Here is a 26,743-nt window from a genome sequence, read left to right as displayed (position 1 = left end):
TTCCTCGGTCTCTCTGTTACAGAACACCCCTTCAGCTACCTGCACCAAATCTCTCAATGACTTGTAATCTAACTTCTGCTGCTTTTTCTTAATATCACTGGCAGATTGATCAATAAAGGCTACTGTCACTGTTGCTTTATGCTCATCAGATGTTGGGTCATAGGGTGTGAACTGGCGAAATGCCTAGATCAGTCGTTCTAGGAAATCTGAAGGGGATTTGGTAGGCCCTTGGACTGTTTTTCTTACCTTGGCCAAATTATTGGGGCACTATGCAGCCCCTTGGAGACCTGCCATTAAAAATTGGCGATAGACTTTCAAGTGCTCCCTACCATTTGCCATGTTGAAATCCAAATCTGGTCTGGTCAGTAGGAAGGCTGCATCTATCTCATTTTGGAGGAAGGAGTGTAGGTCTTCCTTCTGTCTCAGGGACGTTCTTCCTGGCTTCTAAGAGGATACACTCTCTTTCCTCAGTAATAAAGAATATCTGTAAGAGCTGCTGGCAATCATCTCAAGTGGGCTGATGTGAAAAGAGGAGGGAATCAATCAGGCCGATAAGAGCCTCAGGGTCCTTAGAAAAAGAAGGATTATGAGTCCTCCAGTTATAGAGATCTGTCGACCAAAAGGGCCAATATGGGAAAAGCTGGTTGCCCTGATCAAGGGGTGGGGGTTGGGGGGAGGTATAGACCTGCAGAGGCAAGATAGTGATTTCAGAGGTCACCGCCTTCCTGCTCTGAGTTCCAACAGCTGGACCCTCTTGCGCCCTTCTGCCAGGGGAGCTGAGTGTTCCACTGGAGCTGTGTCCCCCTGCGTTGCTGGGGCTACGGCCCCTGGCGCCACTGTTGTGGGGAGCGCTGGTACGTAAGGGGGAGGAGGAGCTAATAAACGATGGTCAGCATCTGAGATGGGTAGGATCTTTTTCTCTCATGGGACGTGGAGCTTTCTTCTCCTCATCACCATCTTTTAACGCAAACACCTCAGTCTTCAGTGGACCTGAAAGTGAAACAAACGGATGACCCACAGCAGGGGGAGAGAACCAAGTTTTCCCAGACAGTTATATTGGGGGATCTGGTCTTCTGGTCTGGATGCCCACCAGGACCCCTCTGAAAAATTCTTCCTTTAACCTGTCTAACCTTCTCTAGAAAGAAGGATCCCTCCAGTAGCCCTCCTATTTGAAAAGATGGCCATTCTGAGGTACACAATGTCTGCCATCTCTGTTTCTTCACTCCTACTGATAAATTATGAGCTCTAGTCCAGTGGTCAAGAGTCAAAGATAATGGGGTGGAAAGTGTCTGTCTCATGGTCAAAATAGTCAGTCCAGCGTAACACCACAAGCAATGAACAACACAAAGAGAATTAGACACGGACACACTGCCATGAGAGCGTACCAAATGCCGCCTCAGGAGGCGGTGGCCAAAGACCACCTTAAGAGGGAAGGGGGTCGTTCTCGACCCTATCTTCCAGACAACTGAAATCCGGAGCATCCTCCAGAGTCCTGTGGCCTGGGACATACCAACAAGGCCTTGTCTGTCCCGTAGCTTCCACTACCCACAAATTCTCTCCCAGGACTCGTAATCTGAAACAAACTGCTCTCCGTGGCTCTCTCTTGCCCAGTACACAGACAGTCACCCCTGCCACAGGCACACACACACTTCATAGACACAGTACACAGACAGTTGCCCCTGCCATGGGCACAGTCTCTTCACAGACATAAAACAGAAAACACACCTCCTCGAGCAAACACCTCTGATCCCTGAGCCGAGGGGTTCTGAGAGAGCTCCAAATGTTGGACTTAAAGATCCAAAACCAGGGGACGTGCTCCCTCAGAAACACTCACAGATGGCATTCCCTGTAGTAACATGAGGTTTATTGATAAGTTGATAATAACCAGCACACTGGGGTTCTCTTGCGTGCAGGCAAGAAGAACCCCGAACTAAAGCTAAGGGCAGTTTATATACCATTCTCACAGAATTCACAAGGACAGTCAGTTAATTACTTTTTAAACAATAACCATCGAGGATTTCAAACAGCTGTTCCCAGGACTGGTTTCTAAGTAACTCAAATTTTCACCTTATCTTTACAACAATGAGGGTTAGCTTAAGTGGCTTCTGTTTACCCAGGTGTACTGCATTGAGAGCTCATTTTCCTGATAAACTCTTATCTTGGGCCCTTCTTCCTGGAATGTGTGTTTGAGTCTATGGAATGTGTTCCTCCTGGGATGTGCCTGGGGTGGGGGTGGGGGGACAGCTAATGTTTGAGTGTAAACTGAAACTCAAACTTAAGGATTTTTTAATTAAAGTTCAAGCTGAGACCTGAAATTCTTACATTCTTACACTCAAATGTGTTCAAACATTGAAATCAACAAAAGGAAACCATGAAGTGTTCCCAAATTTACCTCTACCATTTACATTCTTCTTTTGTTTTGTTTTTGATTGATTTTCAAGTCAGAGTTTCTCTGTAACCTTGGCTGGCTGTTCTAGAACATACTCTGTAGACCAGGCTGGCCTCTCAGAGATCTACCTGCCTCTACCTCCCAGAGTGTTGTGATCAAAGGCATGTACCACTACCACTTGGCCCATTTTACATTCTTAACAGGAATTTTCTAGGTTTTCTAAATCATTAAAATCTTCTGGTATTGTCATCATTAGTGATCATAGAATTTTTCACTATGTGGCTCTGTATGGCCTGGAATTTGACCAGGGTTTTCTTGAACTCACACAGATATGCCTACCTCTGCCTCCTGAGTGTTAGTGTTTATATGTGAGTGCAGATGCCCACAAAGGACCTAAATATCAAATATTCCGAGTTATAGGCGGTCATGAGCCTCCCAGCATGGGTACTGGAAACTAAATTTGTATCCTCTTGTTCTTAACTACTGAGCTATCTCTCCAGTCTTTAATCCCCTTCTTCCCCCTAGTACTTGGGATTAAACTCAGGGCCTTGTGTCTACTAGTGAAGTGCTATATACCATTTAGTTATACCCTAGCTGATAGTTGACTTTTTAATATTTAGTATTGTGACTCCTTATTCCCATTTTAATTTGCATATCCCTAAGGGCAAATAATAATGAGCTGCATTTCCTCCTGTAATAATATCTGTTGTATACATTTTATTGAAATATCCATCCTTTTCTTTTTTTTTCTTTTTTAACACTGATTTATTTTATGTATGAATGCATGTATACTTGCATACTGTAAGAGGGCATCAGATCCCTGATAGATAGATGGTTGTGAGCCACCATGTGGTCGCTGGGAATTGAACTCAGGACCTCTGGAAGAACAGTGCTCTTAACTGCTGAGCCATCTCTCCAACCCTGAAGTGTCCATTATTAAATTGAGTTATAAGTAAATTATAGTTGGTTTTAACTTTTTTGAGTGTAAATCCTTTATCAGATTTATGATCTAAGTTCTGTGTGCATGTGTCTGCATGTGTCTCATTATATGTATACACAGGCATGCAGTCATACCTGTGGAGGTCAGATGACACTCTCAGGTATGAGTCCTTACCTTTCACCTTTTACCTTGTTTGAGTCAGAGTAATCTCTGCCTTAATTTCTCTGGTAGCTCTGGATGTGGTTCTGAGGATCCAAACTTGGGTCACTAGGCTTGCATGCCAAGTTCTTTACCCAGCCAGCTATCTCCCCAGATCACTTTCTTGATCTATATGGAGTTAACTTGTATAGATAGTGTAAATCAAGTGTTCAGTTGTCTCTGTGTCCTTTGTTGAAAACTGTTCAGGGCTGTAGAGATGGATGGCTCAGTGGGTTAAGAGTCCGGTTGCTCTTGGCAGCAGTTCTGGGTTTGTATTCCCAGAATCCACATGTTGTTTCATGACTACAGTTCCGTAACTAGATGCCCTCTTATAACCAGACACATATGTGGTGCACATGCAGATACACACATTTTTAAAAATTAACAACAACAACAAAAAAAAAACAGCCATCTTGGAATGGTGAGCTACACTTGTGATTACAGCAGGGCAGGAAGACAGTCCAAAGTCAATGCTGCCTACATACAGGACCTATGTCTCACCCACTCTAGGCTACATAGTGAAGCTTTGTCTCAGTCCGTCTCCCTAAACTCTTTTATTATATCGGTGTCTTTGATGAGTGAAACACAATGGACTCTTTTTGAGACAAGGTCTCACTCTCTAGCTCTTACTGTCCTGCAACTCAGAGGAAACCAGGCTGTTTTCAAACTCACCAAGATCCGCCTGTCTTTGCCTCCTTAGTGCTGGTATTAGCCAGTTGATTCTTAACAGGAGTTTTTGTCTTATTTTTTTTTCTTCTATCTCTTCTCTGAATATCAATACTTGGTGCCTATTTTTTGTCAGGAGCCAGAGGTAAAGCCTTTAAATGTCTGCTCAGTATCAAAGGGAGTTATTAATAAGTTATACTAACTTTGGAAATCAGGCACTGTAAGCCCTTACACTTATTTCTTTCAAAATTGTTGTGGTTATACCTCTTTTAAAACCTTCTGTATGGATTATAGAATATATAGCTTTTAAAACATAAGTGATTATAAATTTAATTTGCTTTGAATCTAAACTTGAGTTTAGCCCGAAAGCTAAAATTCAATAATTGCCTTGTTTTAGTTGGTCAGTTTTAGAATTGGCTCGTTTGTATAAATTGCGTGTGTGTGTGTGTGTGTGTGTGTGTGTGTGTGTGTGTGTCTGTCTGTCTGTCTGAGCAAGTGCATAATGTGGTATACATATGGAGGTCAGTTGGCAGCCTGCAGAAGTTCCATCATGTGGGTCCCAGGAATGGAACTTAGGCCATCAGGTTTGTTAGCAGGTAACTTTACCACTCAGCTGTCTTGCTTGCTACCTTCTTAATGCTGAATCTTTCATTCTTGACCATGGGGTACCTTCCCATTTCCTTCTAGCTTAAAAAAAAACCCTCCCTCATGCCCCCCTTACTGGGCTTGGTGGCCCACATGGCTAATCTCAGCCTTCCAGGAGGCAGAGGTAGTGAAATCTCGAGTCTGAGACCAGTCAGGACCTAGGGAGAACCCTGTCTGAAAAGTGTTTATTAGATGTGACTGTGTTATATTGTTCTATCAGTAATATTTGTAAATACTAGTAGATTGGAAACCAGTGGTATCTTATAATTTATTTTGTTTGTATCTTAAGGGTCTCCAACTGACATCCTCACAGAGAACGTGAACTATCAGGATTATGAGAACAGCCAGAATTGGCCAGAAGATGCAAACTTTTGTTTCCAGCCCCAGCAAGTGTTAGATACTAACCAGGGTGGTAAGTGCAGGCTGTATGTGACAACTAAATGTGACCTGTGAGATAATAGGTGACAAGGCTGTAACTTCCACCCAAACAAATGGCTGCAGTAGAAATGGTACTTATTGTATGCCAGAGAACTGACTCTCAAAATTGTCTTCTAGTCCCAGGATTTCATTTTATTTTTCAAAGATAGATAGCATCTCACTGTGTAGCCCTGAGTGGCCTGGACTGGAACTCTGGAGACCTCTGGAGTTAAAGCACCGTACTGATTTCAGTGAGCATTTGAAATGCTGTGTTCTTCATAAATGTCCATATGAAAAAACAAAAACAAACATCAAAAAAACTTTTTTAGCTTTTCAGATAGGATCTCATTGTGTAGCACAAATCTTCATGCCCAACATAATTTTATTGTTTAATTTTAATTTTAATTTTTGTGTGCTGATGTGTCTGTGTCTCCAGCATGAAATTACAAGCATGTACCACCATACTTTCTTGTGGGTTCTGAGAAATCTAACTTAGGTGTTTATATGTCCGTCACATAGTCCCCATTTTCTGTTTGTTTTAATATCTTAAATAAATGTCTATTAGCATATTGAAATTTTAGTTTCCTCTGTACTTTTTAGAATCTTAAGGTGGAATATGGTGTGCTTTTTCATGAAGCTTTTATGTTTGCTTGTTCTCTTAAATAATCAAATTTTAAGGGAACTATGGATTATATTTTATTATACCAAGTGAATTAATGACTATTTATTGTTGCTTCATCATGTGTAGTCATTTTATTTAATTTACTATTGGCAATACAAATGTAACAAATGAACATTTATGGGAAACAGGAGATAATTATCTTCCTAATTATATTCACTGTGTGTGTGTCTTTGGTTCTTCTGTCTTTCAAGATCCCTTTACCATGCACCGTGATGATGGTCTGGCGGGTCTGCTCTTTGTCTCCAGTGGACCCACAAATGCTTCTGCATTTATAGAGCAAAACAATCCTCTAGAAGACAGTTATGGTATGGCTTCATTTTATTAGATTTACTATGTCAGATGTACCATTTATTTAATGTATAGAGATCCATATAATAAATGATAAAGAGATAAATACAATTTTTTTGAGGTAAGTTCTATATAAGAAATCTGCTTAGGCTAGCTTTAGCTGTGTAACCAAGGATGGCCTTGAATTCCTAATTCTCTTTTCTTTCCCTCCCAGTTATTGGGGCCATCACATCTGAACTAATTTAAAATTATGAAACATGAATTTTATATGTATGTACACACACATACATACACACATATGTGCATGTATATTATACATATATGTAATTAATACAATATGTAATAATATAGACATATACACATACACATATCTCATGAACCTATGAGATAGCTTTAAATATATTACGAAATAGAAAAATAGCAAGGGTTAGGATTTCTAAGGTCTCCAGTAGCAAATTAGAGAATTTACATTTGAAGTTTTAAGACTTTGAATCCTATAAAGTTTGGTCAGATTCTTTGCCCATATTTTAATTTTTATTGTCTAGAAGAAATTACTTCCTACATTTCAGTTTTTATTCTCATATATCCTAGGTTGTATCTCATATATCCTCATAGTAGTAAAGAATTCCTTTTTTACTCCTCCTGCCTCTACTTACCAAGTACAGAGATTATATGGATGCCACAGGGGGTCTGTTTGTGACTCACAGCCAGGTCACTGTCTTGCATCCTGGGCTGAGCTGACACAACCCTCCCTACTGACCTTTTAAATCTATACAATGGAGCCAGCAGTAGTTCCTACTCTAGAAATGTAGTGATGATAAAACTAGGTTAAATAGATAGCATGGTATCAGGTCCATTGTAAGCAGCAGTTATCAGTTGGGTTGTCCTGAGTATTTTCTGACCACTCTCTTTTCTCCTCCTCTCCTCTGAAGTGATACTCCATTTATTTTTAGAATCTTGCTATTTTGTCTAGAGTAGGCTCACACTCATTATCCTTCAAGCAGCCTCACTAGTAGCTTGGGTTGCAGGTGTGTGCTACCAGCTTTTTTGTAGGACCTGCCTTGGATTCTTTTATATCTTCTTTGCTTTCCTCTAATTTACATCCCTTCACATCTAGATCATTCCATTAGTCTCCTAATCAACCTTTCTGTTGTCTTTTGTAGCTCATTTTTTAATATCCCGCTGTTACTGATTAACTTGAATCCTTAAATATTTATGTTCTCATCGTCATGATGAAGATCTTAAAAAGACATTCTTTTTTTTTTTTTTTTTTTTTAATTTTTATTTATTATATGTAAGTACACTGTAGCTGTCTTCAGACACCCCACAAGAGGGCATCAGATCTCATTACAGATGGTTGTGAGCCACCATGTGGTTGCTGGGATTTGAACTCATGACCTCTGGAAGAGCAGTCAGTGCTCTTAACCTCTGAGCCATCTCACCAGCCCTTAAAAAGACATTCTTTATGCAATTTTAAATTAATTTGATTTTTCAAGTCATTTCCCCATGGTTTATATGGTCCTGTTTGCCCTGTAGGATATGCCAGTTCTACTTGAATAAGATTACTCTTATAGCTTAGCAGCTTTTGTCTTGTTGGTATCTCTTTGCTTTCTTTGCTAAGAGTGCTCTTAAATTTTAACATTGACTGCCCTCCTTGTCTTTTCCTGATTTCTCTATGAGACCTTCTGTGATAATCTAGTCCTCAAAGTCCTTCCATCTCCGAAGCAACTAGCCCATATTATACCTTTGTTATTTGAGATGTACCTATTTCTCCTTTAAATTGCAGTACTCTTTCTGGATGTGGTGGTGTGTGTCTTGCCTGTCGTATCATGTACTGAGTAGGGCTAATGACAGGAGGATCAGCTGAGCTCTAAGGCTAACCTACACAACATAGCATGAGATTCTGTCTCCTTAAAAAAAGGGGGGGGTCAAGGGATTGGAGAGATGGCTCAATGGGTAAGAGCACTGACTGCTCTTCCAGAGGTCTTGAGTTCAATTCCAAGCAACTATATGGTGGCTCACAACCATCTGTAATGGAATCTGATGTCCTCTGGTGTGTCTGAAGACAGCTACAGTGTATTCATATATAATAAATAAATAAAACTTTAAAAAAAAAAAAGAAGAAACTTAATAATTTGTAATGGCTTTGGCCATCTGATATTAAATCTCATATTGTGTCTGACATAGAAGAGCATAATAATCTTTGTCAACTTGCTAATAATAGGCATTTTTATAAAGGCAGTGTCTAATCTTGTTTTATAGATAAATGAATAATGTGCTATCCACTGAGTTCCATTGATGTTGGTGTTGAAATGCTCCCTCTTCAGTATTCTAAACCTTCCAGTAGACTGTAACCGATAAACATTGCTTCCTGGTACTACTGGGATATATTACTATTCTGCCTGGTAACAATTTATTTCAATCCTTGGCTGTAGAGGTGGCTCAGGTATTAAGAGTACTTGCTGGTTTTGCAAAAGCCAGAGTTGGACCTCCCACTAACATGGGGAGGCTCATAACCACAAGTTACTGTGGCTCCAAGGGCTCTAATGCTTTCCTTCTGACCTCTGCAGGTACCTGTGTACAAATACAGATACACATGCATACTTAGGCACACGCATATGTGTGTGTGCTTATAAATTAAAGGATGATATAATATGCTGGGTCACACATTTAATCATGGCATAAGGTAGAAGCAGGCAGATCACTGAGTTTTAGGCTGACCTTATCTATATAAAGTATTCTAGAACAGCCAGGGCTTTATTGTGATACTATATATTAAAAATATACTAAATAACCAACAATTAAACCCTAAGCAGAAAATGGTAGCATATCTTACTATAAAGCCTCTCATTTTGTTTGTTGGTTTTTTGCTTTTTCTTTTTTCTTTCTTTTCTTTTTTTTTTCTTTTTAGATTTACTTTATGTATGTGAGTACACTGTCACTGTCTTCAGACACATCAGGTCTCATTACAGATGGGTATGATCCACCATGTGGTTGCTGGGAATTGAACTCAGGACCTCTATTAGAGCAAACAGTGCTCTTAACCACTGAGCCATCTCTCTAGCCCTGTTCTTTGTTTTCCAAGATGTAGTTTCTCTGTGTAACAGTTCTGGTACTCCTACAGCTAGCTCTGTAGACCGTGTTGGCCTCCAGCTCACAGAAATCTGCGTCCCTGTGCCTCCCAAGTACTGGGATTGAAGGTGTGGGCCACCACCACCTGGCAAATGTCTTTTTTTTATTAGTCTTTGGTGTGTCTTCTTGACAACACATGTCTCTGATTTAAACTCTCAAATGTCTTTTTCCCTGACTATTGATGACTTTATTTAAAAACTGTGTTTCAATATTAGGTATGGTTCCATGTGACTCATTTGCTTCCACGGCTGTTGTATCTCAGGAGGGGTCTGTGGGAGCCCCAAACTCTCCACACTCAGAGTCCTGCATTTCCCCAGGAGTTACTATAGAAACCCTACAGCCGGCAACAGGTAAGTTATTGAAAACTATTTCATTAGTTATTGCTTATGGCACCAGTAATTATTGCAGATGAACAGACTTTTTATCTTTCTTAGACAGAATCTTACCTTGTATTTTGAACTTACTATGTGGATCAAGCTGGCTTCAGACTTGTCTGCTTCTGTGTCCTGAATGCTGTGATAAGAGACATGTACCACCATGTCTTGCTTGGCAGATTTTTAAACACTGGAATGTTTTGTCTCGAAAGTAACCGATATTGGCTTATGGTATTCTTCCTGCAAAATGCCAGAATTCTAGGCCTGACACAGCTTCCCCTTTCATGACATCTATTAGAAGAATGACTGCTAGTTGCTAGTTTTCTTTCTAGCTTGATTATGTATCTGTGTTCTTTTATTATTACATATATTTTTCTCTCCTGGCTATGTGAATTCCACATCTTATGTTCTTAGAGGACTTGATCTCAACCAAAAAGCCAGGGAGGAATAAGTTGTCTTTCTAGCATCGTTTCATTTTTTTAAAAATGTTGTTTGTCAAAGACAGACATTTTCTGTAAGTTTGTATTCACGCTGGGCAGTGGTAGTTCTCACCTTCACCAGCACTGCGGAAGCAGAAGCAGGTATATCTGTGAGTTTCAGGCCAGCCTGGTTTATTGTTTTGGGACAGCCAAAGCTACACAAAGAAACCCTGTTTTAAAAAATCAGCAAGAAAACAAAACAGCAAAACACTGATATTCATTAAAAGCCAAATATTACAAAGTGATTTCAATTTATTTAATTTTTTTATTACGTTTACATTTTTCTGGTTTGACTATTTTGTTTATTTTTATGTTTGTTGCCCACAGAGGCCAGAAAATGGCATCAAATCCCTTGGAACTTAAGTTTCAGGTGTTGTGAGCCACCATGTGGGTGCTGGGAATAGAACCCGAGTCTTCAGGAAGAGTAGTCACTGTTCTTAACTGCTGAGCCATCTCTCCAGCCCAGAATGTTTCTTTTTACTTTAAATATCTTTTTGTCATTTTATTTCTGCATGTGAAGGTCAGAGGATGACTTCTGGGAGTCATTTCTCTTGACCATGCAGCTCCTCGGGATTGAACTCAGGCCATCAGGCTCAGCAGCAGAGTGCCTTTCCTTGCTAAGCCATCATCCTGACCCCCCAGTAAGGTTTTTTTTGTTTTTGTTTTTCTTTGTTTGTTTGTTTTTGAGATAGTTTCTCTGTGTAACCCTGGCTATCTTGGAAATCACACTGTAGACCACCAAGCATGGAACTCACAGAGATGTGCCTGCCTTTGCTCCTGAGTCCTAGGATTAAAGGCTTGTGCTACCACACCCAACTCAGAAAGCTCAGAAAGTAAATTTTAAGCTGGGCAGTGGTGGCGCTTGCCTTTAATCCCAGCACTTGGGAGGCAGAGGCAGGCAGATTTCTGAGTTCGAGGCCAGCCTGGTCTACAGAGTGAGTTCCAGGACAGCCAGGGCTATACAGAGAAACCCTGTCTCAAATAACCAAAAAAAAAAAAAGTTTTAAATGCAGTGTTATGAGTGAATAATACTAGGTCTTAAATTTTTTTCTTTTTTTTTTTTCTTAATTTTTTTTTAATGATTTTTTTTCCCTTTACAAAAAATTTTTTTTGTGTGGACTAATTTATGTCTGTGTGAGGGTGTTGGGTCCCCTGGAACTGAAGTTACAGAGTTGTGAGCTGCAATGTGGGTGCTGGGAATTGAGCCCAAATCTTCTAGAAAAACATAAAATTCTCTAAACCTCTGAGCAATCTCTCAAGCCCTCCTAGGTCCTAAATTTTTTTAAACTTACTTTCCTTAGCGCTATCCAAGGCAGTAGAAATGGAATCAGTAAAAGAGCAGCTGCCAACTAAAACACTGGAAATGATGGCAGAACAGACCACTGATGTGGTGCCATCCAAAGAAACAGAGGAATCTCCATCCATAGACATAATACCAGGCCCAGGCACAGAAGTAACATTGGCTAAAGACATCGACGATCTCACCAATCCAGATGTAATATTGGCAAATGTAACACAGCCATCCACTGAATCAGATATGTTCCTGGCCCAGGACATGGAATTACTCATAGGAACAGAGGCAGCCCATGTTAAAAATATATTGCCTACAGAACCAGATGTATCTTCAACTGAGGATATGGCACCACCTACAGAAGAAGAAATGGTCCCAGGCAAGGATATGACATTCCTCAAAGAAACAGAGACAACACTTCCAATAAAAATGGACTTGACACCACCTGAGGATGTAGTACTTCCCAAAGAAGCACAGCTTGCCCCAGCCAAGGTCATGGCTACACTCTCAGAAAGAGAAATGGCGCTGGCAAAGGACGATGAGCCCTCTACAGAAGAACCTGTGGCTCAGGAGATGGTCTTGTCCTCAGAAACAGAGGGGATCCTGGCAACGGAGGTGGTACTGCCCTCAGACCCCATAATGACGTCGACAAAGGATGTGACAGTCCCATTAGAAGCAGAGGGACCCCTGGTGACAGATATGACTCCATCTTCAGAAACAGAAATGACCATAAGCAAGGAGACAGCTCCACCCACAGAAACAAAATTGGGCATGGTCAAAGACATGTCTCCACTCTCACTATCAGAAGTGGCTCTGGGCAAGGACGTGGTTACACTTTCAGAAACAAAGGTGACTGAGTTTAACAAAGAAGAGTTAGCCTCAATCAAGGACATGTCTCTGCCTGTAGATCCAGAGGCTCCCCTGGCTAAGAGTGCTGATCCCCACTCAGGAACAGAGGTGACTCTGGACAGCAGCATGGTTCCAGCCTCGGATCTTGCACTACCCTTGGAAACAAAAGTAGCAACAGTTCAAATTAAAGAAACTGTACAGACCCAAGAACTAAGTGAAGACTCCCAGTTAGAGTCTGTGCAGCACAAGGGACAGTCGGCAGTACCTCCTTTGATAGTCTCAGCAGGTACAGGCTTCTGGTTTCTCTTAGTGTTCTTTGTACTAGGGTATAGACTAAAGGACAGCTGTCATTCCTAATAAAATATAGCCTCCCTGCTTTTCAGTTCCACTCAAGCTTCTCCTAGTCAGCGTTCTGACCCTCTGCTTCCTCTGATGGCTCATCCCGTTCTATGTTCATCCTCACTTCTCTTGCAGACATGTGAACCAGTAAGACCCACAACCCATCATTACCTCTTCTACATACCAACTGTGTCTGTATGCACTGCCTTTTTCCTTTTTTTTATGGCTAAACTGTCTTCTAAGCAAAGCCAACCTCTCCTCACTTTGCAACAAGTCCCTTCCCGGTACTCAGGCATATTGCTTCCCAGCCATCCTTCTCTCCTCTGTTATTCATTAGTGAAACCTTGCTTTCCATTTAATCATTCTTACCTGCTTTCAGAAACATTTGGTTTTTGGTTTTTGTTTCACCTACAAAGGTAAAAGTAGTGTTAATAAGGTGCCTCATTAGAAAGCCGTCAGCCATTAAGCTTGACAACCTAAGTCAGTCCACAGGACCCACATGGTGAATGGAGAGAACCAACTGACATACTGTTTGTTCTGTGATTTCCACATGTTGTCTGTGGCACACTTGCTCCTCCACACAATATAAATAAAAATTAAAGCTGGGCAGTGGTGGCACATGCCTTTAATCTCAGCACTTGGGAGGCAGAGGCAGGTGGATCTCTGAGTTCAAGGCCAGCCTGTTCTACAGAGTGAGTTCCAGGACAACCAGGGGTACACAGAGATACCCTGTCTAGAAACAAAAGAAAACAAAAATAATTAATTATAAAAACAAAACAAAAAAGACAAATCAGGCAACCCTGTCTACCTTCTAACTGCCCCTCCCATTTTCTGTACCTTACTTACTACAGAAGAATTCTTCAAAACACATTCTCATTGCAATTTATGGTAGATGAAAAATGAGCTGAAATATTATTTCTCTGAAACTTACATGAATTTTACCTTTACCTTTAGAACCTGTCAAATCTGCAGACCAAAAGTCTACCTTACCAATAGATGAAGGTTCTCCGTTAGAGAAATTAGAGCAGAAGGAAGCATCTGACAGCCAGCCTTCTGAGCTGTGCTCAGGTGAGTGCTTGGAGTGTTAAAAGTCAGGAGTGATGGGATGATGGTAGGACATTATTTAGTTGCTGCTTGTGTGGTGGTCATTATTAACAGTACTGTTTATAAAGATCTTTTTTTTTTTCTTCAGTATATTCCATTTCTTTAGGCAGAAAGTGAGTTTCTTAAATGTTTACTGTTCTGTTGAATTATTTTAAAGTGAAGATTTTAAATGTCTTATTTTTTTCTGGAAAAAGGTTTGACTTGTGATGATGATCTTTGATCTTAACCCAGCTAAGACTGAGAAGTGCTTAAAGAAAAGGTTTATATGAATGAATAGTGTGAATTACTTAAACGGATCACTAAACTTTCTTTATAGAGATGATAAGGAAATTGCTGTTTAGAATTTTAGCCAAGTTCATGTATTACAGGTTTCCCCTCCTCACAAGGTAACGATTGCAGACCCAGTGACCGAAGGTCAGCCCGGTCTAAGCCTGCCAGGGTCCCTCCTGAGCTGCTGGAAGGTTCTCCTCCATGGAAGATTCTTGATCCCAGGCTGGGCCCCTGCCCATTTTCTGAGTTGGGTTGGGTCTCTGGTTCATCTTCTTCTGGTGAGCATGGGAACCAAAGAAAAGGTATTCATGCTGAGTTCCTACCCCAGAGAGATCATGGCAGGGAAGCCAGGGATCTGGAGAGCATGCCAATGATGATAAAGAAAAAGAAGAAGAAACCAAAGCAAAAAAGATATCCTCAGTCCCGAGCTGGGGGACCTTGGGATGACGGTTACTCAGATGAGCGTCAAGGTCATCCTGTTGCTCATGGACCCCTGAAGTCAGGCGTGGGCCCCAGCCAGTCTACTATTGTGCACACAGAATGTGGATCTGTATCCAGAGAAGTCTTGAAGCATGACTGTGCAGAGAGTCCAGGGGTTACTTCATGTCTAGAACAGCCTCCAGAAACCGTGATAAAAGCTCAGCTTAAGCCGAGAGTAGAAGACGACCACAGAGATAAAAGCCCACTATCAGAGAGCCAAGATAAGAACTTGCCACAGCAAGAGGAAGAGAAATCCCCAGCCATATCACACCCGAAGCCTTTAGTAGATACAAGCAGGGCAGTGACTCCATCTAGTTTGAAAGGAACCCCAGTTGACAATGCTCCACACAAAGTGACAGCTCCGCCAGGGGTTTGTTCCCCTTTATTGGGCCAAGAGATTATGAATCGAGTTCCAAAACCTACAACAGAGAAAGTGCTGTCAAGTCTGACCCTCCCTTCAGCAGCAAACCATCCACTAGAAGATGGTCTGAAGGAGGAGAGTGGTGGAAGTGGAGCAACTGCACTGCAGGTGTCTCCTGATGCAGTCGGGGGCAGTAAAGAACTGAGACCAGACACCTTCCCTGAGCAAAGACAAGGAACCAACCTGCTTCCTTGTAAGGAACTGAAAGACCAAGAGTTAATTCTAGCTCCTGGGCCAGAGTGTGAGCTGTTTAAGAAAATGACAGGTGATGGCAAAAGCAGGAAGGGAAGGGGTCCTGGGAAAGTCAGAGCAGGCTCAGGGAAGTCAGGAGCCAAAACCGAGGTGCCATTCCTTCTGAACAGTGACAAAGAGGGGAGATCTGTGCCTTTGCCAAGTGAGCTAGTCCCTGAAACTGGAGTAGTGAGTATTAAGGATCCTAGAGGAGGGCTCTGCCTGGAGTCTTCAGAGCAGCCAGGGGCTGTTACTGACCTCACCAGGGCGGTCCTAAGCGCGGCTGAAGAGCTGACTGGTGGTGTAGGAGGCACCATGCAGCCATTAATTCCTTTGGAAAGTGGGATAAGTTTGACTCAGACTTTGGATGCTAAGACAGAAAGAAGAGCTGAGGTTAAAAATATGGGCATCAGTAACCAGAGCAAGGAAGGGAAGTGTCCTTGGATAGATCATGAGTCAACTCCCTGGATTTCTGAAAAGTCTAAAAAGAGAGGCAATGAAAGTAGGAACAAAAAGTTTAAAAATAATTACCCTGTACAGCCTGGCAGAATGGAGGGCAAGGAGGAAACCGTCAGCCCACCTTGTGTAGAGAAGCAGAGTGATGGTGGTGATGTTGCCCATAAAAACCATGAGCTCAGGCAGATTTCCTCTAAAATACACGCTCCTTTGTTCTCACTTGCATCATGTAGAGCCACAGAGGCATTTGCTGACATGGAGAGTAAGAAAGTGGAGTCTAATTCTGTTCAACTTAGGGGTCTTGTGGGGAATAAAACAAACTCAGTCCAAAGTTCTGCTGTTACCACTGATCCAGCTGCCAAGGTGACAGATGTGAGCTCCCAAGACCCAATATGGGGGGCAGGATTTGTTCCCTCAGTAGGGACTGAGGAAAACAAGACATATACAGCCAAGGGACAGGCTGCAGTGCAGGGAAAACCTAACAAAAGGAGTAATGATGGGAAATACAAAAGGGTTAAGAACAGTTGTCCTGAGAAGTCCACTTTGGAGATTAAGACAGATACAACAAACTCCATGAAAGCCACAGGAGAGTGCAGAATTGAGGGAATGGGATATGTGGATGAAAATAGAAATCTTACATTTACCTCTGAGACAGGACCGTTGGGGCTGGTGAGTAAGTCAGCTCCTCTTGAGGCTATGGGATCAGCAGCCTGTGACATGCTGTCCTTACCTACACTTGAAGTAGGAAAGGAAGGTAATTCCTTCCCAGACAATTCCAGAAAAAGTGAGCAAGATAATAATTTCAAATTATCTGCACAAGATATGTGTAGCAAAGATGGAGTCTCAGGTCAAGAAAAGCCCAAGGCTCCCACTGCTGCTGTGCCCTCCACTAGTACAGAAGGAGTTGCTGGGACTTCTACAGATCCCCCAGAGAAGCTTAGCAGTTTTGGAGATCACTCTCTTAAGAATAAAGGGGGCCTTGCTGATTACAGGGAAAATGGAGTAGGGATAACTGTTAAAAGCCATGTGATAGGGGAACCTGAGTCAGGGCACCATGGGTCCTCTGAGCACTCAGCACAGCATGCCACAGAACCAGCTAAAGGACACTTCCTTCCTAGTGTGCTCACAGAAAGCCAGAACCTTCCAGAAGAGGTCAGAGTCCTAGACACACATGCAGATAGTGGTGATTTGCCAGTGTCTCTGGTGAAGGAAGAGATGAGAACTGAGAAAGACTCTGCCCCAGTTGTAAACCCTGACCCTCTTACACAGAAAGTACAGAAATCCTGTTTGTCTGACGACCAAAATGAGAAAGATAGAGATTCCAAGGGCCCTGAGAGTTTGGATAAAAAGGTAGATATCACTCTTTTGCCTCCAGAAAAGGATAAGTTAAAAGAAACTAGTCTGTTATGTGAAGTCACAAAATTGGAATGCATTTCCACGTTAACAACAGAACTCCAGTCTGATTTCTCATGTGACAGTGTTAAGGGGGAAAGTAAAGTAGTGGTGACTGCTTACAAGGATTCTCAAGTCCCAGAGTTCAAAGGTAACGGGGTCGAAGCTCCTGAGAAGATGACAGGAGTGTCAGAACTAAAGGTGCTGGCTGAAAGGAAGAAGGAAGATAAAGGCAGAATGGTAGAGCCAGTGAAAGGCTACATGAGACCCACCAAGTCTCGAGGACTTACTCCACATCTGTCAAAGTCTGCAAGTCAGGAGAGAGAGAGATCCAAGCTGCTGAAGTCCAGTGGTATGACCCTGCCATGGGGAAGTGTGTTTTCATGTGGCTTAAGAGTCAGCATCAAAAAAACAAATCGCTTGTGCCTTGGTTCCATTTAGAGTCTAACCATCCTTGTTGATCCTTAGTCTGTTGGCATGAAACCTTCGCGTGCTATATGTATTCTTTTTAGCCAAGGCATGCATGCCCTGTGTTCAGCTTGAGACTGACGACTTGGTTGCATGTCTTTTTTAATGCAGAACTGAATCTTGAGTTTTATTGAAAGTTGTGGGGGTGAGGAGAAAACATTGCAATCCTCTCATTCCTATGTGTAAAGTTTAGAGAAAATATCAGTCATTATTTGGTGTAAATATTTGCAGCAGAAAAAATATAGTCTGGCTGAGTGTATGAAACTTGGCTTTATGTTTTGTGTTTGTTTATTTATAGTATATTAATAGCTTGAGCTAGTGGGAGCAAATATCCAAACTGTTTTCAGATGAAATGAAAGTGTGTGCCTTCATCTTATCATCCCCTGACTAGCATTGATAGGTACAGACTTCATGTTCCTAGTAGGTGGGAGGTAATGTCTCAAGGTACCAGGTAGGCTAGACTGGTTTGATCAGTTTTGCTGCTTACAGCCATTATCAGTAGTTGTAGAGTTTGGGGTATAGCCTGTGTTCATTAAATAATTCATGAACTTTGCTTACGGTGGTAAAATTTCTCCTGATTTTCCCCCTTTGGGAAAGTTGAACTGAATTTAAGATGAATTTCTCTTAACATTTAGAGATTAGCCAGGTGGTGGTGGCGCACGCCTTTAATCCCAGCACTTGGGAGGCAGAGGCAGGTGGATTTCTGAGTTCGAGGCTAGCCTGGTCTACAGAGTGAGTTCCAGGACAGCCAGAATTACACAGAGAAACCCTGTCTCGAAAAAAAAGAAAAAAAAAAAAGATTTCGAGATTAATCATGTGTTTGCTCCCCCACCCCCTGCAGTACATATCTAGCCATGCCTTACCTGAAACAAACACTCAAGATAATTCCTTGCATTTGAAGATTTTTGGAGCCAACAAATGGTTCTTTCTTAACAAGTTTGCATGATCCAGCTACTAATTTGAGAAATTTAAACACAACAAAAACACTGATTGTTTTGGGCCAAGCAGCCCATCAGCCACGGCTTCATCATGGGGTTGTGTTCTGCATGGGGTGGACTTGTCCTTGTGGGGAAAGCTGGTGCAGTGCATGAGTAAGCACTGTGATTGGATACTTGTGGTGTGAGGAAAGGATGCAAATGCTATTTTCATCTTTCTGCTTTTTTCTTCTCAGCTCCTCTATTAACAATGTGGAGAATTAAATAGACTAGCGTGTAGAAAGCATTCCAGAATTCTACCATATTCTTTAGTTTTACCAGTGATTTAAAAGGTAACAGGTAAATTTTGTAAGACATTCATCAGGATTTCCAAATAAATGTTGAGTATTTGCAAAGAATTCTAGAAAGCAGGTTTGTTTGTTCTTAGTCAGAACCTGCAGAGCTCTCTGGACCCTGCCAGGCGAGCCCCCATTCAGTGTCTGTACATCAGGGAATCTCCTCGCAGAGGACGTGGGAGACATGACATAAGGGGACTGTAATGAGGACTGAGTAAAATTTATCGCCGCTTCTCTAAATTCTGCCTCTAGATCAGCAGATACTTTTGGTTAACAGGTTTTATATTGAGGTGAGCTTCTAGTTCACACCTATAATTCCAGCATTTGGGAGATGAAGGTAGGAGGATCAGGAGTTCAAGGCCAGTCTGGGATACATGAGACCCTTTCCACCCCCACCCTCCAAAAAAATAGTCATGAAAAATTTTAATTTTTTTTTAGTTTTATTATTTTACATTATGAGTGTGGTCATTACTCTAGCTCCCTGAAAGTTATTACTTTAACAAGGTATAAAGGAATAGGCATGGTATCTTTTTCTTCCATTAAACAATTTAAATTTTTCTCTTTCTAGGTAAAACTGACTCTTAACAGTCTTAAAATGTCCTTCCAAAGAAGTTATTTATGCTTAAGAATAGTGACGTGAATTTCCTATACTGTATGAGACATGCCATGCTTACAGATACAAATCTTTGTTTTAAATACAATATGTAGTTATATTCATGTTTTAGGCAGGTATTACTACAGTAATCTGGGATGGGGTAGGGGATGTCAGGCAGGGAAATGAACTTCGAGGGGTGAGAGTCAAAACTTTGTTCAGTTTGACTTAGACTGGATGAAACTTTGCCAGGTAATTTTTTGTGAGCATATTTAAACACAGTACAATTTGAAAAAATAAATTTTCCTGGTGTAATATAATCCCTGATGCACAAGGAACTCAACTCAAGGTGTTTTCTTTTCTTGCACGAACATAGATTTTAGAGAGATAGGCTGCCTGTATTTTAGCTTAAGAGCATAAGGAGGATTTGGCCTGTTTCAGTCATATAGATAACATGAAGGTCATTTGGTCTATTAGACTGTGGGAGCTTGAGGGAGCCTCTGGCTACACAGATACTGTAAGGGTCATGGTTATGGGAGCTTGGGGGAGCTCGAGGCTATATGGGTAATGTAAGTATCATTTAGATTACTAGCCACCTCTGGTTCTGAAAACTTGAAAAAACCTAGCCTAACAGGTAATGTAGATCTGTTAATCACCTCCAATTCCCAGCTTTCTGGATGGAAAAATTAAAATCCTTCCCTTTGAAAGAGCAGTCCTGTGTGTTTAACAATCCTGGTTTCTTTGGTGTTCTTTGGACATAAGGACTTCTGCTTCCAACACTGGGAGGCCTAAAACTCTCAGTGAGTAGACGGCCTCTGTCTCTGTAATACTGGGATTACAGGCATTATCCACCATGCCATATATGCTCTGATGTTTTGTCTATGACTGGTAGATTTGGCCTTAGTAAATTTACCTTTACACTTATTGAAGATTACTAATCCTTACCTGTCTTGTAGTCAAATGGTGTTGTTGCACATGGATTTCAATCTTATAGTGCTGGATGATATGATAGCTTAGTAGATAAAGGTGCTTGCTGCTGAAGACAGATGGCCTGAATTTGATTTTCACTGCTGCATGGTAGTGGACTTATAGGAGAAAATGGACTCCTCCTGCAGGTTGTCCTATCCTCCATATAAATGCTGTAGCATACACATGCACACAAACCCAATGAATAAAATTGATGCTTACCATATATGATATATGGTATAATATATATATATGGTATATATAATGATATCTATTTGGTACCCATAGATAGAAGACATATGTGTCTGTCTCATCCCTCCCTCAACATATATACAAAGATACTCTTTTACAGGACCCTCTCAAGTTTATACATGGGTATAGATGAGCTAAATTCCGAGTCTGTTTTTTTGTTGTTGGTGGTGGTGGTTTTTTTTTTTTTTTTTGGTTTTTCGAGACAAAGTTTCTCTGTGTAGCCCAGGTTGTCCTGGAACACACTCTGTAGACCAGGCTGGCCTCAAACTCAGATATCCGCCTGCCTCTGCCTCCCAAGTGCTAGGATTAAAGGCGTGCCCCACCACTGCCCGGCCTGATTCTGTCTTTTTAAAGATTTATTTATTTTATGTATGGGTACATTGTAGCTGTCCTCATACACAACAAATGGGGGCATTGGGTCCCATTACAGATGCTTGTGAGCCACCATGCGGTTGCTGGGGTTGCTGGGAATTGACCTCTGAAAGAACAGCCAGCTCCTGACCCCTGAGCCATCTCTCCAGCGCCCAAGTCTTTTTTCATCAGAAGTGTTATTTGGTTCTTTGTTGTAGCTATTTCCTCATAAATAGATAACAATTAGTATATATTTTTTGTTGGTTTTGCTTGCTTGTTTTGAGTCATTCCGTATATCCTTGGCTTACCTGAAACTCACAGAGATCTGACTGCCTCCCTTGCATTCTGGCATTAAAGGAGCATGCAACCGTGCCCAGCATACTTCTAGTTTAGTTTAGGACTAAATTCTAAGGGTTTGATTCTGTCTGGTATTTTCTACACTACACTAAGTTTATGTTTGATTTACTGCTGTATTCTTCTTAGTATCTAGCGTATAGTTTTACGTATTTTTAAAATTAAGAATGAATTGCCTTCAGTTAACCTTAGCCTCTTTGGAAATGGGGAAGTAAAATATTTTTTCAGTATTCTGTTCTCTTGACATTTTTATGCTGCTTTCGAGTTGGGGAATACTTTAGCAGGTTTCTTTACGTATGATGCACATTGTTCTAACCAGGAAGGATGAGGAAAACATTTATGAAGGTGCATGAGGAAGCCTGATCTCAGCATGTCAAAAAAAAAGGTCTTCATAAGGTACCTCCCTTTTTTTGCAAGTGGAAGCACAAGTTTGAAAGGGTATTTCATGTGGGTTATATATGGATAGACTTCTTTTTAGCTATTTCCCTGGAAATCAGGTAGAGCTGAGTGACCACACCCATAGGGACGTGGGACAGTGGGGGACTCTGTAGACAAGCCCTTCCTTTCCATAATGGAGCTTGTTCTCCTTCCTCTCTGGCTTCATTTCTTTCATTTCAGTGTGCTAGAGCTCATCAACTATTTGCCAGCAGCTGGGAATGTCAGTTTATGGTAAGAAAATGTCTTGGTGTGAAACTTGAAGTAATTTATAAACCCAGAAGTCTTAACAGTTTCAAAGCCCTTGTACATAAATAAAATATGCTCAGCGTGTTTTTTTTTTTTTAAAGCATTTGTAATCTCAGAAGAGGAGTTGCTACTATCTCCAAGCTTGATAAGCACCCATGTCAGTCTTCTGAGGCTGCCTTCCTGCCTGCCCTTAGTGGGATTTACAACTACCAGTTATTAAAATCTGTTTTGTGGGGCACTCCTTTTAATTCTCAAACCTCAAATAATCCTACTTGGCTGATAGTGCCATCACCTTGTTTGAAAGAGGCCGTCTAAATATGTTTACAAATATGTTATCTTGCATTGCCTGGTGGGTGACTAGATTTTAGGTGTGGTTAATCACATAGCCTCACATGTAAGTATTCCAACCCTGAAATAAAGTTTCATATTTATATGTCTCCTTACAAAGGACCCTAGTGCCGGGCGGTGGTGGTGCACACCTTTAATCCCAGCACTTGGGAGGCAAAGGCAGGTGGATTTCTGAGTTCGAGGCCAGCCTGATCTACAGAGTGAGTTCCAGGACAGCCTGGGCTACACAGAGAAACCCTGTTTCGAAAAAAACAAACAAAATGAAACAAAGGACCCTAGTATTTTTTCCCATGCCGTGTTGAAGCTAGAAGCCTGGACTTCACATAATCTATACATGCTCCTTCAAGGAACTACCCTGGTTAAGGAGTTTCTTCACATTTCTCTCACCAGAGCCTTTGTTCTCTGGCTGACAGAGCATTAGATGATTCAAGAAATATGGTAAAGATAAACTTCTGAATTTCATGATTGTAAATGTGAAAGTAAATGGGACTTTCCTGTTTTTCCCTGTGACATATCCATGGAAGGAAGATCATCTCATCTGTGGGCAAGTTCTTTGAACTCTTTAGCAGTGGGGTCATTTATATAAGTTTGCACACAAATGAACACTGCCTGCTGCTTTGCAAGTAGTGGACGTAAGTATGAGCCATGTGCTGTGGAGATGAAGCAAAAGAGACTGAGTGTCCATAGAAGAGCAAGAAGGGTTCGGGTCTAAATGGCCAGGAAGTGTTACCAAGACCTTCCTAATCAAAGCATTGGAGGGCTTGTGTGATGGCATAGTGGCGGGCAGTTGCATAGCATATTTGAGGTGATGGCAGATGTTATGATGTCATTGGCAGATAAATCATTGAGGAACCAGTGAAATCTCTGATGCCTTTTGAGTTAAGATTGGGGAAAAGAAGATAAACTGCTAAAGACTCTAGGGAGTCCTGTGTGCCTCCATAGACAAGGGATCCGGAAACAATTGGTGGGTGGGGTTTTGTTTGTGTTAGGGTTTAGTTGGGTCACTTCCTTCTTTGGTTAGAATCCAAGGAAAAGTCAGAACTTTGCTTAAAAAAAAAAGAACATTATGCTTGTTGGTAGAATTTTCATGCCCTTCATTTTAATGCTTTGAGTTTACATGAATCAGACTACTAACTTCAGTCTTTTCATTCAGTCTGTTCTCTTTCCAGCTTTTGAATGTTAATCAGGGAGAGTCATGATGTTCTTGAGTTGAACATGTACTAAGATATGTTCTTAAAATTCAGTAAAATATGTTTTTGATTTGGTTTTGAATGTAGATTTGTGTAACTATTAATATATCTAAATAAGAAAACAGATTATAACTTTTTAACCTTCAGTTTATATTAGTAAGGGGTAACATCAGTCATGGTAATTAGAATTACTGACTTTCTTTGTAATGATAATTTATTAGGATGGTTTCCTGGAGACGGTAACAGAACAGTTGGTCAATCTGGAATATAGTGTTGCCTTGGTAACTAATGAGAATGCAAAGAAACCAACCATGTAGCATAAAAATCACAAGGCTCTGAACAGGTTAAATACCAACCCCAGGCACAGAAAACAAGAAACATCTGCCAGTACATCTGACGATACCAGACCCCTTGGAACCTTTCATGACATTAAAAACTACTTTGTGACCAGACACAGGAATCCATGTACTCTTACAGACTTAACCTGAATAAAATAGAGCCTCAAACCCTATGACCAAATGACATTCCACATTGCTTGTTCTTGGACTGGGACTGGGGCTGAGTAATACAGCCCTGGGTGTGAGGCCCCTCATTAAAATCCCAGTGTTGAGAAAAGAATAAAAAAGCTCTTGGAAGTTACTGAAGGCTGCTAAAGTGATAGGGAATCAGATTAAATGATACAGAAATGTTGCTGAGGGAAACCTATCCTTCCACTAACATTATTTGTTGTTGTTGTTTTGAGACAGGGTCTCACAACAGTCCTGGCTGTCCTGGAACTCACTATGTAGACCTAGTCTGGCTTTGACTCAAAGTCTGCCTGTTTCTGCCTCTGTAGTACTTTTATAAGAGACTGTTTTATTGTTTATCTACCTCTATGCTGGTCACCCTTGGCGTGGGTATCGACAGGGCCCCTTCTTTCTTTCCTTCCTTCCTTCCTTCCTTCCTTCCTTCCTTCCTTCCTTCCTTTTAGCTATCGGGAGAGACATATAAATAAAAGAAAGATTACTGTATGGTTTATAAATCTGGAAAGAGGTCTGACAAACTCTGATGGATTAGTATGTTTGAGGTCATCTATGCTTATGAGTCCCTGTCTCAAATAAATAATAAACCATTTTTCTTTGCTAATTAAGGAAACATTAAAATGGAGAGGCAGTACTGAGCATGTTGGTGAATATGGATAACCCCAGCCCTTGGAAGGCTTGAAGTGGGAAGATGCTGAGTTACAAGCCAATATAGGCTGCACAGTAATACCCTATTTCAAAAGTAAATAAATTGGTCAGGTATAGTGGCACACACTTTTAATCCTAATATTAGGAGGCAGAGGTAGGCCAATGATTTCTAGGCCAGCCTGGTCTATATAGTAAGTTGCAAATCAGACAGGACTATGCAGAAGACCTTGTCTAAAGGGGTAGTGTGGGGAATGGACAGTGGGATAAAGTAGATCTTAAAAGGAAGAACTAGGGAAACAGCTAACTCAGTGTTTGTCTTGTATGCCTGAAGGACTGTATTTGATCCCCAGAACCCATGGCCAAGTGGATTGTACTTGTAATCTCAATGCTAAGGAGGTAGAAGCAGAGAGATCCTTGGAACTCTGTTCACCCTAATATAACTTGTGACCTTCCAAACCAGTGAGAGCCCATCTCAAAAGAGGTAGATGGAGTTAGAGAGAAGGCTCAGCAGTTTAGAACACTGGCTATTCTTCCAGAGGTCCTGAGTTCAATTCCCAGCAACCACATGGTGGTTTATGAACATCTATAACAGGATCTGATGCCCTCTTCTGGCATGTTGGTATATATGCAACAGAGCAATCATACATAAAATTGAAAAAAAAAAAAAAAGAAAAGAAAAAGAGGTAGATGATATGATATTCCTGAGAATGGCACTCAGGACTGTTCTCTGTCCTCCAGATATACCTGTATGCATTCGTGCACACACATTTGTTTTTCCTTTTTTTTAAAAGAAGAGTTGGGCTGGGGAGTTGGCTAAATCGAAGAATGTTTGCCTAGCAGATTCAGGACCCTGGGTTTGACAGCAGCACCAGAGTTGGGACTTTTTTCAAAGAGTGTATCATCCAGTAAATAAGGTGAACTCTTATTCACTAGTATAGAAAGGTCTCAGCTTTCCCATTCTATTCTCACCTTATGATCCCGGGAAGAACACTTCATTATTGTTCTTGTTGTTGTTGTTATTATTATTATTGTTATATTATTTTGGACCCATCTGTAAAATGAGGGGATAAGGTTACAGGAGCTGCGACAGCACCCTATGTGTACATTCCATGTCCTTGCAGTATGGTTTTTATAGAGTATTTTAGAATGGATTCAGCGAATGGGATAATTTCTTTTAGGAAGTTAGATTTTGAAAGTTAGCTTTTTTTTTCTCTCTCTTTTCTAAACATTGAATGTAAGTCTTAAATGGCATGTCTTGTGTGTGATGGTAGTTACTTTGTCTTTTTTTTGTTTTTTTTTTCCTTTACTAGTGGGGAGAAGCCTAGGTCAAAATAATTTGACTCTCAGGAGCAAGTTTCTGTGTCACTCGTTTCTGTGGGCGTGCTTGCTTTAGACATCTGATGGCACTCACTGTTTTCAGACATACCACTACCTCACTATTGTGAGGCAAGAGACCTGCTGAACATCCTGGCCACTAGAACCCCATGTTTAAAAAACTTCACGAGGATCTGAGTTCTATGACTTGGTAATCCAGAGATGTACAGGAACCACCACAGAACTCAAGAGTACCAGACTTGCATTTAAAGGACGCACAGGGATTTCAGCAGGGCTGCATATCTGGCACATTTGTTCTCAAACCAAAGATAGATGGGTCTATTTTTCTTTCTTTGAGTTGAGGTAGGGTCTTAGTATATTTCTTAGGCTGGCCACCTGCCTTGACATCCTGAGTCCTTAGGACTACAGGGATATATATACCACCAGTTTTGCTATTAGAAACATCCTTCTTGATAGACTGTTTCACAGGAGCCTGTATTGGGACAGGTAGTGAATTACAAGCCTTATGATAAAGCCAGCTTTGTTCTAGCAGTACACTATGCATTCTTACAGTATGAGGTGGTTCTTCCTAACCCAGGAATTGTGTTGTATGATCACTCAGTCCTAAATATATGATTGGTAAAAACAGGGAGAAACAAAGGATTGTGCTTGCACTAAATGGGGGCAGTGTGTTCTAGTGAGCAGGAAAAGCTCCAAGACATAGATTTGTTCCTGAGTCTAG

General features: G+C 41.2%; 1 protein-coding gene across 4 annotated transcripts in view; it reads left to right on the top strand.

Moving 5' to 3' along the window:
* The window catches only part of Map4 (microtubule associated protein 4), a 146,575-nt gene that overhangs the window by 90,743 nt on the left and 29,089 nt on the right, over positions 1-26,743 (top strand). For all 4 annotated transcript variants that reach the window (XM_028785366.1, XM_028785365.1, XM_028785364.1 and 1 more), the window contains exons 4-8: positions 5,128-5,250; positions 6,129-6,242; positions 9,573-9,707; positions 11,512-12,636; positions 13,644-13,757. In XM_028785366.1, the coding sequence (XP_028641199.1) occupies positions 5,128-5,250; positions 6,129-6,242; positions 9,573-9,707; positions 11,512-12,636; positions 13,644-13,757 (1,611 nt within the window). The remainder of the gene's footprint in view (positions 1-5,127; positions 5,251-6,128; positions 6,243-9,572; positions 9,708-11,511; positions 12,637-13,643; positions 13,758-26,743) is intronic.

Source organism: Grammomys surdaster, unplaced genomic scaffold, assembly GCF_004785775.1.
Source record: "Grammomys surdaster isolate TR1022 unplaced genomic scaffold, NIH_TR_1.0 125216, whole genome shotgun sequence".
NCBI classification, from domain to species: Eukaryota; Metazoa; Chordata; class Mammalia; order Rodentia; family Muridae; genus Grammomys; species Grammomys surdaster.
This window is presented reverse-complemented; position numbering and strand designations above follow the sequence as displayed.